The sequence below is a fragment of the Narcine bancroftii genome, chromosome 2 (genome assembly GCF_036971445.1).
Source record: "Narcine bancroftii isolate sNarBan1 chromosome 2, sNarBan1.hap1, whole genome shotgun sequence".
NCBI lineage: Eukaryota > Metazoa > Chordata > Chondrichthyes > Torpediniformes > Narcinidae > Narcine > Narcine bancroftii.
In genome coordinates, this window is record NC_091470.1 from 373,894,583 (window position 1) to 373,909,390 (window position 14,808).

General features: G+C 47.2%; 1 protein-coding gene across 1 annotated transcript; it reads right to left on the reverse strand.

The window, feature by feature from the left end:
* Positions 1 to 10,421: 10,421 nt before the first annotated feature.
* On the reverse strand, positions 10,422 to 11,469 carry LOC138753142 (basic proline-rich protein-like). Its single transcript, XM_069915716.1, has 2 exons — positions 11,461 to 11,469; positions 10,422 to 11,093 (listed from the first exon to the last, which is right to left on the reverse strand). The coding sequence occupies exons 1-2, from the start codon at positions 11,467 to 11,469 to the stop codon at positions 10,422 to 10,424; spliced, it is 681 nt and encodes a 226-aa protein (XP_069771817.1).
* Positions 11,470 to 14,808: the final 3,339 nt, after the last annotated feature.

The window sequence follows — 14,808 nt, forward strand, 5'->3', positions numbered from 1 at the left end:
CAAACACAACAAGAGTGTTGACAGGAGTATATTAAGGAGGCTCTACCTCTGAGATGGCATTGTGCTGCGAGCTTCCCAACTACTTAATTATATTCGGTAATAGGGTATGTAATTAAAAGCAATGCACAATGACAACAAGATAATTTATCAGAGCTGCAATGCATGCTGCGTCCAATCCAGTGTCCCCAGCTCCTTCTCAAGCTCACCGGGAGAGGCTGGTTCACTCTCCCCACTCAGCAGGCAACCTTGCTTGCACTGCCACCCCGACACCCCGAAGGGCAGTTGGATCAGGTGATTGGACAATAGCTCAGTTAAGGTCTGAAAGGTGAGGGCGGGGGAATTCCCTGCTATCTGTGAACATAGAATATCCTAGCACAGTATCCACAATGTTAGGCCGACCCATGTAAAGCTGCTGAACTATCTAACCCTTCCCTCCCTCAAACCCATAACTTTAATTCTCTTGCATCCATGTGCCTGACTTCTTAATGTCCCTATTGTATCAGCCTCCATTACCACCCCAGGCAATGTTATCCAGACACTGAGCACTCTCTGAGTTGAATAAAAACATATCCCTACCTCCTTCCCTTCACCTTGAACTCAGGTCCATTTCCTCCAGTTTACAAGTGACCTCACACTGGCAGTACTTGGGGCTGTGGTTGGTGGTGGGGTGGGGTTGGGTGGGGGGAATTGAAGTGTGTGGTGACAGACAGGTTGCTGCGGTCAGAGTGAAGGTGCTTGACAAGGTGATAACCCAGGCAAAGCAGCTTGAATGGAACGTCTGTGTTACAGAGGAGGAGGAACTGGACGTGTTAAAGTGCCACAAAGACTGAACCCTCCCCATAGTCTGACCAAGTGTGTATGTGCATCAGAATCGGGAGCCCAGACTGTGGGAAACATCCTTGCCACATCTACTCTATCCAAGCTTTTTTATGTTCATAATGCCTCTACAAGAACCCCTCATCCTTCTGTACTCTAACGAGTACAGTCTAAAAGCCCACAATCGCTCCTCATCTACTAACCCTTTCATTCCTGGTATCATTCTAGTAAATCTCTGAACTCTCTCCACCGCCAACACGTCTTTTCTTAAATAAGGTGCCCAAAACTGTACACAGTTACCTATTTTCACTCGTTTCGAGCACACACACACACATATATACACTGCTCCTGTCCAGCACCTTCATAAAAGTTACCAAAGACAAACTGATGCATGGTACAGGTAAACATGATCAGCCTGTATTGCCATCACCTGTATCCGATCAGCCCGAATCCAAAAATGCGTATAAAAGGCCTGGCATTTTGTGCTTCTACAGTAGTTTTGACAATGCAGGGAATCAAATGCAAATCTTACACCACTAGCTTCAAACAGAAAATAGTTACAAGAGCAGAAGGGACTGGCAGCTTGAGAGTTCGACGTTGGCGAAGAAAGATCAGAAACTATCTGCAGTGGATTCAGAAAAGCAGTAACAGGAATGATGTGTCAATAGAGTGACAGAAGAAGAATTGCAGGCTGTCCTAACATATTTTAATGAAGACACTGAACAAGAATCTGATTTTGAAGGATTTTTTTATTATTAAGTATTAATAACATAACACTTAACTCAACCCCACTCTGTGCAATTATGTGTGGGGTGGGGGGTGGGGGGGGGGGAGCAGGTCCCAAATCTTTACAGTTTAGACACAATTATGAAAAGTCGATTTTTAAAGTTCAGTCGCTGAAATCTTTTGTCTCAAAACTCAGAAACTTTACTGTTGTTCTCAAAACGGACAAATTCTTGTAGAGTTTCTTTCCGAGATTTCGTCATACGAGTGATTTCTTGCATGGAGGTCACGGAACTTGTTTTACACATTGATTTCACACCCAGGCAAGGGTTACATGAAGGGACCATTTAAAAATGGATAGGATAGAAGTGCTCTCTTTGACAAAGAGAAGTGAAGTGGCTCTTTCTCTTCAAAACCACCGATTCTGCGTACCTCCCATGTCAAAGAGAACACAAACTCAACAGTACCTCTCCCACTGAAGGCTACTGCATATCTTCCTTCAGGTGATGACTGGTGCAATATTAAAGATGCCTTCTTGGAGGTGTAATCACATGACATGACTTCACTCCTGATTCTGTTGAAGTCTCATCTCTTCCAAAAGTAGGAGTTGATGGTTCCAATTTGTCTGCTCAGGCCACAAGCAGACATCTTGTCATCAAAGCTTGTTTGAACAGATGCATCTCTCAGCAAAACCATTAGTTTCAATGAAGAATCACTTCTGATGGTCAGTCACGTGATGAGGAGGGAGAAGCAGGACATCAATCCCTAGAGGTCCTGGACCAGGAGATTCAAAAACAGTTTTAAAAAAAATGTCAAAATTAATAAAAATGGGCAAATAAATATCCCTACCTGGAAATAGTGGGAAAGAAAATGCCAGCCAAGCAAAGGCAGCCAGCAAGGTAGGGGGATCGGTTGGCCCCCGATCCAGCCCACCTCAAGGAGCCTTAGATGATGACACCAAGTCCAGGCCTGAAGCCCAAGAGGTCCTGTCGATGGAGGCACGAATTTCTGAGCGTGGTCGAAGCTCGCCTGGGAGGACAGTGCGAGGTGAGACTGATCCGGGGAGGAGAGGGGTCGTGGTCCCTGTTCAATCATTGGGGGGGGGTGAAGGGCCTGCGGAGAGGTCCAAGCCTTGAGGAGGGGAGTGCACCGCGTCCCTCCCCTCCCACCTGAGGACAATGTGAGAAGCACGCCTGGGAGCAGAAAGTAATGGGTGACCTCAGCCCCGTGTTGGTAGATGGCTCCAATGGAAATCCCAGCCAAGTTGGAAGCAACAAGGACGTTGAAAGCAACATAGGGAAAAAAAGACCTGTGATCCACAAGTGGAGCAGCATGGTGTCAGGAAGAGGGGCAAGGGGCGTGGAGCCCTCACTACAGGACATTTTAAAGGCCTTGGGAAGAAAGGATAGACTGGCCAGAGACTTAAGGGACAAAACAGGAGGATTGTACAACAATATGGGCAGATGGGAAATGCCCGAATTGGACTGACAGGGAGGGTGTCTGAAGTGGAAGAAAGAACTGGGGACAATGAGGACTGAAGAAGTAAATTGGAGAGGGAGGTTACTACATGAGAGGGGAGGGGGCAGAAAGGGGCACCGCTGGCAATTCTGATAGGGAAGAGTGTTCTGGTGAGAGTGCAGAGTGTGACTACAGATAAAGCTGGAAGATTTATACTGGTGCACTGTCAGATATATTCAGAACCCTAGACCTTGGTAAACGTCTATGCCTCCAACTTCGATGATGAAAAGTTCATACAGGACATTTTACTGAGATTGGCAGAGGGACAAGAGCACATCTTGGTTGGGTGAGATTTTAATTTCTGTCTGGAACCTGCCCTAGAAAAGTCAACAAAGAAAATAACTAAAAGAAAGGTGCCGAGGTCTACTATTGACAGAATGAATGAGCTGAATTTGATAGCTGTATGGAGATGGAAGCATCCTAGGGAGAAGGACTACTCCTTCTACTCAAAGCAATATGACTTCTTTTCTAGAATAGAATTTTTCCTGGCTTCATCCCATGTAGAGGGTAGGATCATAGAGGCTGAGTACACAGCAAAGCTTCTCTCAGGCCATTCATCTTTGATATTAGTGATGGAAATGCCAGATAACCAGGAGACAACATATAGATGGCGTTTCAATGAGTTGCTGTTAAAAAAAGACGGAATTTTGTAGTTTCATAAAAGCACAGATAGACTTGTTCTGTGAGGCCAACTGTACCTTTACTTCAGATAAATTCCTCCTATGGGACACCCTCAAGGCATATTTGAGGGGTCAAATAATTGGATACAGCAAAACAGCAAAAAAAGAATATATGAGGGAGGTGGTCGAATTAGAACAATAAATCGCTCGCCTAGACAAGGACTTTGAAAAATCAGGCTTAGAGGATCTTTATAGGGCTCTAACAAACAAGAAATTGAAATATAATATGCTCCAAATGTACAGTATGGAAAAGGCCATAATGTGGGGAAAACAAAAATATTATGAATTGGGTGAGAGAGCCCATCAAGTCCTCTCTTGGCAGCTGAGGACAGAATAGGCCTCAAGGATGATCAATGTAATACAAACTGGGAATGGCAGGGTCACCCATAAACCAAAGGGGATTAACGAACCCTTCTGTGAATTTTACGAAGGTTTATATAAATAAGAATTGGCATGGGGATCTGACAAAACTGATGAGTTCCTATCTAGAGTTACCAAATTTAGATCCAGCAGAAGGGCCTAAATTGTCCCTTCACGGAAAAAGAGATAGGAAAAGCTTTGAATTTGCTGTAGACTAACAAGTCTCCAGGGGAGGATGGGTTTCCACCCAAGTTTTATAAGGAATTTAGAGACTTATTGATGCCTCTCTATATGGAGGCGATGGAGACCCGTACCCTCCTGGAATCTTTTTCGACAGCAATCATCACGACGATCCTTAAAAAAGACAAAGATCCACCAACACCATCTTCTTCTTGACCCACTTCACTGTTAAACACAGACTATAAGATACTGCCCCAAGCCCTGGCAAATAGATCGGCGAAACATCTGCCGAAACTCATAAATAAAGACCAAGTGGACTTTGTGCAAAAAAACCAGGCAGCAGATAACATTGGCAAATGGTTGAGTATAATGTATCTGGCACAAACCAGAAACGAAAGGGGTCCAGCTGTGGCCCTGGATGCAGAAAAGGCATTTGACAGATTGGAGTGAGATTTCTTATTCAAAGTGCTGGAAAAGTTGGGGTTAGGGCCAACTTTTATAAATTGGATAAGGGCACTTTACCATGTGGCCAGGACTAAAGTTGTGACCAACAGACAAATTTCTCCAGCTTTTTCACTGACAAGATCAAGTAAACAAAGGTGTCCCCTGTCTCAAGCCATGTTCTTACTAGCCGTGGAGCCATTTGCCAGGATCCAGACATCAAAGGTTTTAGAGTAGGCCAGGAAGAACATAAAATCAATTTATTTGCTGATGAAGTACTGATGTATCTGACAGACCCAGCAAACGTTGTCCAAGCTGCGCTCCAATCTGGAGGACTATGGGGAGATCTCCAGCTATAAGGTCAATTGGGACATGAGCAAAATTATGCCACTTACTAAGGGGGATTACAGTCAATTCCAATTAAACAGTCATTTAAAGTGGCCACAAAATGGGATTAAATATCTAGAAGTCAGAATAAACAAAAACTTGAATAATTTATATAAACTAAATTATACCCCCTTGCTTGGGAGAATTAAGAAGGACTTAAATGTATGGATGTCCCTGTCCATAACTTTAGTGGGCAAGGTCAGCTGTGTTAAAATGAATGTGTTGCTGAGACTTCAGTGTCTCTTCCAGACACTGCCTGTGGCATTACCCTGGGGACCTTTCCAAAATTTGCTCCCACCAATAACAACCTTTTTATGGAATGGAAAGGTAGCCAGAGTCTCTATGGAAAAATTGGCCTGAGATTAGAGTCTGGGCCGATTACAAATGCCAGACTTCAAGAAATACTGTTGGGCAGCCCAGTCGAGAGACATCGCCTCATTCATTAAAGGGAGAGATGTACCATCCTGGGCACAAATTGATCTCCAAGGGGTAGATGAGAAGGTAGCAGATGACTGTATTTATAAATGGACTGTGAAATTGTTATCTGGGAAAACAGGCAGCCCTAAAACAAATTATCTTCATTTGGAATAAAATTAACCAATATCTGGGAATCAAAGTGATCCATCCCCAAAAACACCCCTAACTTCAAATTGATTAATACCATTGATGGTAGAACAAGATCCTAGACACCTGGCATTGTAATGGCATCAGGTGCATAGAGGACTGTTGCGTGCAGGGGCAACTAATGTCATTCAAACAACTCAGGCATAAGTATGATTTATTAAATAAGACGTTCCGCTGCTACCTTCTTTTCTGCAGGACAAATTAGGTCCAACTATGGCCCTGCCAATGTGCAGAGACATGGAGTCATGATTGGAAGGGGGAACACAAGGATGTATCTCTTGCTCCAAGCAGAAGGACCCAAACCAGGCCTTCACAAATCAAGGCAGAGGTGGGAGTTGGACCTAGGAATAACAACTTGTGTTTGTTGGACCAGCATGTCCGCAATTATTAATGCACGGTACAGGATGGTGCAATGCAATTTTCTACACCAGCTGTACCTGACGCCACAAAAATTGAACAGATCGAAACCAGAAACATCAGGCCAAAGCTTTAGATGTGGCATTGAGACAGAACCAGGACATGGACCAAGGTGAGACCCAGAAAAAATTGAAGGTAAAGAATTCCCACAAGTCCCAGAGTTGTTCCTGTTGGGAAACATAATGGACATAAGAGCACAATGAACCTCTCCAAATTTCAAATTCAATTTCTAATGATCGTATTAGCAGTGATGAGGAAATGCATAGTGGTTACCTGGAAGTCTGACTCCTGCCTGAGCATTACTTGCTCGAACAAAGAAATGCAGTGCTGTGTTCCCCTGGAGAAAATTACTTGCAACTTCAGAAAAAAGTATTACACTTAAGCAGCACTACTCTTTGCAGATGATGCCGCTTTAGTTGCCCATTCAGAGCCAGCTCTTCAGCGCTTGACGTCCTGCTTTGCGGAAACTGCCAAAATGTTTGGCCTGGAAGTCAGCCTGAAGAAAACTGAGGTCCTCCATCAGCCAGCTCCCCACCATGACTACCAGCCCCCCCACATCTCCATCGGGCACACAAAACTCAAAATGGTCAACCAGTTTACCTATCTCGGCTGCACCATTTCATCAGATGCAAGGATCGACAATGAGATAGACAACAGACTCGCCAAGGCAAATAGCGCCTTTGGAAGACTACACAAAAGAGTCTGGAAAAACAACCAACTGAAAAACCTCACAAAGATAAGCGTATACAGAGCCGTTGTCATACCCACACTCCTGTTCGGCTCCGAATCATGGGTCCTCTACCGGCACCACCTACGGCTCCTAGAACGCTTCCACCAGCGTTGTCTCCGCTCCATCCTCAACATCCATTGGAGCGCTCACACCCCTAACGTCGAAGTACTCGAGATGGCAGAGGTCGACAGCATCGAGTCCACGCTGCTGAAGATCCAGCTGCGCTGGATGGGTCACGTCTCCAGAATGGAGGACCATCGCCTTCCCAAGATCGTGTTATATGGCGAGCTCTCCACTGGCCACCGTGACAGAGGTGCACCAAAGAAAAGGTACAAGGACTGCCTAAAGAAATCTCTTGGTGCCTGCCACATTGACCACCGCCAGTGGGCTGATAACGCCTCAAACCGTGCATCTTGGTGCCTCACAGTTTGGCGGGCAGCAACCTCCTTTGAAGAAGACCGCAGAGCCCACCTCACTGACAAAAGGCAAAGGAGGAAAAGCCCAACACCCAACCCCAACCAACAAATTTTCCCTTGCAACCGCTGCAATCGTGTCTGCCTGTCCCGCATCGGACTTGTCAGCCACAAACGAGCCTGCAGCTGACGTGGACTTTTTACCCCCTCCATAAATCTTCGTCCGCGGAGCCAAGCCAAAGAAAAAAAGAAAAAAGATTACACTTAAAAAAAAATTTGGTAACATACTTCAATTCTTCAGGAGCACGATTATAATGTGCACCATTAAGCCTCACCGCCCTACCTTCCCCATCTACTCCTCAATCAGCCAGGGTGGGAGGTATTCCCAACCAAGAAAAGTCGAGAAGAAAACAGCTGAGCACTGGCCAGCCATGTCGTGACAAACCCATAAAACCCTGATATATGTCTTATACCTTTGTTGTGAGTGTCTTGAAAGTTGTGTGTAACTGTGGTTAGTTAAGTGTTAAATGTGGTGGGGGGGGGGGTGGGGGGAGATGAAAAGAGCTTGAACTCTGTATAAAATGGATAATTGTAAACATTGACCCTGATAATGTTGATAACTGAGTTTAAGTTTGGAAAATCATAAATAAAATATTTTTAAAAAGAATCACTTTTGACTTTCACACAGCTTCAACTGAACAATTAATTAACAGACAATTCGCCTCTCAAAATTGTTTCTTAACATCGCCTCTGCATGGACATCCCAGCCAATGTTCTTAACGAATTCTAAGATGGCCTTCTGGACTGAGGGCTGGCTGTACTTTTACGTACTTTACTGTCCTGGGACTCCAACATTCGTTCTTCTGTGGGGACAACGATGTCCAACACTACTGCCATCGGACACTACTGCCATTGGACACTACTGCCATGAGGTCCAGCTTGTCAGAATCCTGGGGTCCTCCAGCACCCCGAGTCCCTCTCGTCGATGGATTTCGCCAAAAAGTAAGCTACCCGATTGTGCCTTGCCCAGCGGGAATTATGACGTAGTAAATGTCTGCATGAGGCGGTGCAAGGATTCAGGAGCCACACACAAACCATGACAATGCGGATGGACACCTCCAGGACAAACTCGACGCCTCCAGATAGGGAGTTCGCCTGTCATTGAATGCCTCAGATGAAGAGGTGGGGGATCACCTTGTCCGGTGTTTTGAGCCAGAATCTTGATTCTCGATTCACCTTAATGCCATGGAGATATCAACAGTCCAGGTTGGCCGCAAGTGCAGATCTCCAGGCAGTTGTAGCTTCAGTCACAGTGCCCACCGAGTTACCCATGATCTGCCCCGGCCGATTGAACCATATGATGGTCTTTGCAAACTCTGGTAGGTCAACTATGTCTCACAGAACTGAAGTGGATGAACCCTAACCCTAACCCTAACGTCTTCTGCGTGAGGATGGAAGCCGTGAATGATGTGACCCACCATCCTTCACCTCTGAATGAAGAAAAGCCGTAGATATCTCCTTCCAGGGCCACAACCAGGCCCGAATGGCTGCATGAATTTGCTTGTCGAGGCCCTTCAGGATGTTATAGTGGGCCAGTTAGTTAAACCAGCTCGTGGACAAGTCTTCCCACACTGTCACAGAGGTCGACCAGCTAAAAGACAGACAAACCTTTTTGCTGGCCCTGGTGAGGGGGGGGGGGGTGGGTGGGGTGGCACCGTGTAGCGGTGCTATGACAGTAATACAACTTCCAGAAGGCATCGAACTGGCCATGTGACGTCAGTGCTCGATGATCGAGCACGTGATTCTGGCTTTTAAATGGTTGCGTGAGTGATGAAGAGTAAATCTACAAACGCCTGGTGTGATTATTTTGTCATGTCCACTGCAATTCCAGTGGCCACAGGCCACCCTCAATGGAAAAAGCATCCCTACATTTACTCTGTCTGTCCCCCTCATAGTTTTAAACACCTCGATCAAATCAGCCCTCATTCTTCTACACTCCAGGGTACAAAGTCCTAACCTGTTTATTCTGAATCTTGAAAACCTTCCTCGCTGTCCACAATGCCTCCAGTCTTAGTGTCATCTGCAAACTGTTTTCCTTATGGTAGGAAGGATATAAACAGAGTGGAGAGAGTGCAGAGAAGGTTTACCAGAATGTTACCTGGGTTTAAGCATCTAGAGTCTAGGGAGAGATTGGACAGATTAGGTCTTTATTCTTTGGAGCGTAGAAGGTTGAGAGGGGATTTGATAGAAGTATTTAAGATTATGAAAGGGATAGACAGAGTGGATGTGGATAGACTATTTCCGTTAAGAGGAGGAAAGATTAAAACAAGAGGACATGAGTTAAGAGTTAAGGGGCAGAGGTTTAGAGGTAACATGAGGGGGAACTTCTTTACTCAGAGAGTGGTAGCCGTGTGGAATGATCTTCCGGGAGAAATAGTGGCGGCAGAGTCAATTGTATTATTTAAGAAAAGGTTGGACAGGTATATGGATGAGAAGAAGATGGAGGGTTATGGGCATTGTGCAGGGAGGTGGGATTAGAAAGGGGTGTTTGGTTCGGTGCGGACTAGAAGGGCCTAATGGCCTGTTTCCGTGCTGTAATTGTTATGTTATGTTATGTTAGACAAAGTTAAAGAATTTCTTGTCTGTTACATTCTAAAGGAAGTATTACGTGACCACAATGGAACCTTTACCTTTATAGATATCGATGACAAACAGTGGTCCCGGCACCGATCCTCGAGGCCCCACAAGTCACAGCTTCCATTCTGAGAAGCATCATCCACCACTACTCTCTGGATTCTGCCTGCCCTTACCCTTACCTTCCTGTTCCTCCCTCCCTCCCTATACCCCCTCGCATATAAACTATATGAAAGATATAAATGAGATATATAGTTATTTGAAGTATAGAAAAGGAAGAAGAAAATAGTTTCCTGAATTGGTTCACTCACTGGGATCCCACAGTATTTGTACAGCCATTTTGGAAAGGCCAGACATACATTTTACATATTTATCCCTAAACTTTGCATTAGCAATGTCTAAATTTGCACAAAGGCAGCGAGTTGGAGGAGGGGGCGACCAGAGTTCAGGCAGTGTTCGGAGCAGGAGGAGCAAGGTGAGAGTGATGGGGCTAATTGATCAAGGGCCAATAAAAGGAGGGTAAGGCAGAGGAGTGGCCCAGTGAGGGACAGCCCAGCGGGGAGTGGCCAGGTGAGGGAGTGGCCCGGCGAGGGAGCGGCCCGGTGAGGGACAGCCCAGTGGGGAGTGGCCCGGTGAGAGAGTAGCCCATCGGGGAGTGGCTCGGTGAGGGAGTGGCCCGGTGAGGGACAGCCCAGTGGGGAGTGGCCCCGTGAGGGAGTGGCCCGGCAAGGGAGCGGCCCGGTGAGGGACAGCCCAGCGGGGAGTGGCCCAGTGAGGGAGTGGCCCGGCAAGGGAGCGGCCCGGTGAGGAGCGGCCCAGCGGGGAGTGGCCCGGTGAGGAGCAGTCCGGTGAGGGACTGGCCTGGCGAGGGAGTGGCTCAGTGGGGAGTGGTCCGGTGAGGGAGTGGCCCAGCGGGGAGTTGCCCGGTGAGGGACAGCCCAGTGGGGAGTGGGCCGGTGAGGGAGTGGCCCGGTGAGGGAGCGGCCCGGTGAGGAGCGGCCTAGTGAGGGACAGCCCAGCGGGGAGTAGCCCGGTGAGGGAGTGGCCCGGCGAGGGAGCGGCCCGTTGAGGGACAGCCCAGCGGGGAGTGGCCTGGTGAGGGAGTGGCCCAGCGGGGAGTGGCCCGGTGAGGGAGTGGCCCGGTGAGGGAGCGGCCCGGTGAGGAGCGGCCTAGTGAGGGAGTGTGGCTTCGAGACTTTGGCTCAAGAGCTTCGGCGAGCAGAATCTGAGGTCGAGCGTATCTGGATTAAGGTAAGATTGCATATTTGTCACGTATTAACTTTTTGTTTTTTTCTCTTTGTACGGTGAGGGTGAGAGAGAGATGGGATGTGGAGGAGGGCAGTTTGCTGTTCTCAGTGTCAGATGTGGGAGGTCCTGGAGTCTTCTGGCCTCCCAGACGTCCACGTCTGCACTAAGTGTGTTGAGCTGCAGCATTTCAGGGACCGGGTTAGGGAACTGGAGAGGCAGCTCAATTACCTTGCTCTGGTCAGGGAGAGCGAGGCTGTCGTAGATAGGAGTTATAGCCAGGTGGTCTCACCAAGGCCATGGGAGGAGTCAGTGGGTTACGGTTAGGAGAGGGAAAGGGAAGGGACAGGTATAAGAGAGGGCCCTTGTGCCTGTAGCCCTCACAATAGGTACTCCTCCTTGAGAAATGTTGGTGGGGGGGGCAGTCAGGCTGGGAAAGCATCAGTGGCTGTACCTCTGGCAAAAGATTGGCCTCTGTAGCCCAGAAGGGTAGGGAAAGGAAGAAACAGTATCATGCATCTGGAGAGGCCCTTGCCTTTTGGTTGTCGAGTTCAGCCTTGTTGATCTTTGCATGGTGCTATTCTGATGCGCCGTTGTCCTGTTTTGCTCTCCAGAGCATGTCTGGCCAGGTTGCGACTTTTTGGCGGTCACTGAAGTCCTCGGTGGCCAGCGACAGTCAGGCGTCATCAGGTAGTTCCTCCAGAAAAATCTGCTCAAAGATCAGGCAAGGCTTGTGCCCCTTGGCCAAACCCAGAATATCGCTTATGAGGACAGATAGGGCCCTGTCCCCAGGCCATCCTCCGTGCAACAAACGATTAGCGAACTCACCCAAAAGTGCGGGTTAATAGCTCTTTTAGGGCCTCATATTTGCCCTGTTCTGGAGGCCGCTGTAGGAAATCAAGGACCCTTTGCCGCAGTGTCCTAGGCTAGTGAGCTCACCACATAGTCATACTTCGTGGGATTGGTGGAGCATGCTGAAGGTGAAATTGAGCTTCAGCCTGTTCGAACCACAGCAGTAGTTGCGATGTCCAGAACGTTGGCAGTTTTAGTGAAACTGCGTGGAGCATGGACAGATTGATAATCATCGGATCCAAATTCCGCTTGGACTAGTCAGGGTCACTGATGTAGGGAGGTGCACTGCAGAGCGAGAGAATGACACACATACGGGTGTAAGAGAAGTCAAGACTGATTTATTCATCTCCCCAGCTCTGCTTTTATAGACCCAGCTTCCTGCCACTGGGCCTGATTTTCCCGCCGCTGCGAGTGGATATGACATCACTGGTGAGCTGGCTTTTGATTGGCTATGGTTTCCACCATGCTAGGTCCCGGCCCATGAAGGCCATTAGAGTGCGTGGGCTTTCCATGCTCGCCACATTAGTCTGCTATTTTGAGCGTCAGCTCGATTGCCAGGTAGTGGGCCGCTACAGTTCACTCCATAGTTAAAACTCCAGAGAGAAGATGTGACAACACACAAGATGACTGTCATTTCAAAAAAGCTGTTTGGGAGACTTTTGAAGGCCAATCTTGAGTGAGATTGAGTTGTTAGATCACAACCATCTCAAGTGCCAAGAAGGGACAGACTTTGTGTCTTCAATTAGCTTTGCTGAGACAATGGAAGAGTATTTGTGAGAATTTTACAAGTCCGTGTTAATGGATCAGCATATACGAACAGTTCCAGGCTCAGGATCTGAAAACCTTTCAGTAATGGTGGTGAAGAAGGCTTTGATCTGTTGGCCTTTATCAATCAAACCCTAGAATATAGGAGCTGGGAGGTGATGCTGAGACTGTTCAAGGCATTGGTGAGGCCAAGTTTGGAATATTCTGTGGAGTTCTGGTCCCTAAATATAGGAAGGATATCAATAACATAGAGAAGGTGCAGAAAAGATTTACTAAAATGTTGCCTGGATTGCAGTAGCTAGAATACGGAGAAAGATCGAGTAGACTGGGTCTTTATTCATTGGAGTGTAGAAGGTTGAGGGGGGATTTAATAGAGATATTTAAAATGATGAGGGGGATAGATAGAGTAGACATGAATAGGCTTTTCCCCTTGAGGGTAGGTGAGATTGGTGAGTTAAGGGTTGGGGGGGGGAAACTTTAGAAATAATGTAAGAAGATGCTTCTTCACTCAGAGAGTGGTGGCTGAGTGGGATTACCTTCCGAAGAGGTGGTTGAATCAGGGTCAGTTTTGTCATTTCAGAGAAGGTTGGATGAGTGCATGGATGTGAGGGAATTGGAGGGTTATGGGCAGGGAGCAGGTAGGTGGGACTAGTGGAGTTCACTTAAATCAGGGCAGACTAGAGGGGCCGAGATGGTCTGTTTCTATACTGTAGTGGTTATATCAAGACTGGTGCCAGGTTTAAGTTGCTGGTTGAAAGTTGCTCTTCCAAAAGGGGTCATGTGTTTTTGCAAACAGAGATAAAACATTCATTCTTGGGGTGAGAGAAAGACTGAGAGATTCAGCAGTAGTTGGGGTTGAAGGCTGCAAGTTTGCAGACCCTGCTGCAAGACCCCGTTTCAAGATTGGTTTTGTGTTCCAAGCTCAGCCTATTATAAATCTCTGTAGTCATTTCCAGAGGTTGTGGCTGGTAATTGTGTTTCTCTTGAAATGGGGGAAAAACTCCTTGTGGTGACCTGGAAGAGGATATCTTTTGGAAAAACTCAAGAGGGGGAAAATTTCTTCAGTAAGACACTTCAGTTGCTGATTGGAAGGAGATCAGTTTGTGTATGTCCCAACAAACATCTCTCTGAAACATACAAAGACTTTCCTGAGGGATAATAATTCAAGTTCAAGCACCAGAGCTTGGGGAATATAATAACGGTTTAATTCTGTGCACAGTGTGAAAGATTGCCTGATACCAGTGAACATGGAGAAGTGAAAAGAGAAAGATTGGACAGTGAAAAAGAATTTTCCTGAGCACATAAACATGACATACATGTACACTTAGAATTAGAAGGAACCAAGCCATGAAAGACCCCAACAATGAAGACGCTGTTTACATCCGGTACCGCACGGATGGCAGTCTCTTCAATCTGAGGCGCCTGCAAGCTCACACCAAGACACAAGAGAAACTTGTCCGTGAACTACTCTTTGCAGATGATGCCGCTTTAGTTGCCCATTCAGAGCCAGCTCTTCAGCGCTTGACGTCCTGCTTTGCGGAAACTGCCAAAATGTTTGGCCTGGAAGTCAGCCTGAAGAAAACTGAGGTCCTCCATCAGCCAGCTCCCCACCATGACTACCAGCCCCCCCACATCTCCATCGGGCACACAAAACTCAAAACGGTCAACCAGTTTACCTATCTCGGCTGCACCATTTCATCAGATGCAAGGGTCGACAATGAGATAGACAACAGACTCACCAAGGCAAATAGCGCCTTTGGAAGACTACACAAAAGAGTCTGGAAAAACAACCAACTAAAAAACCTCACAAAGATAAGCGTATACAGAGCCGTTGTCATACCCACACTCCTGTTCGGCTCCGAATCATGGGTCCTCTACCGGCATCACCTACGGCTCCTAGAACGCTTCCACCAGCGTTGTCTCCGCTCCATCCTCAACATCCATTGGAGCGCTTTCATCCCTAACGTCGAAGTACTCGAGATGGCAGAGGCCGACAGCATCGAGTCCACGCTGCTGAAGATCC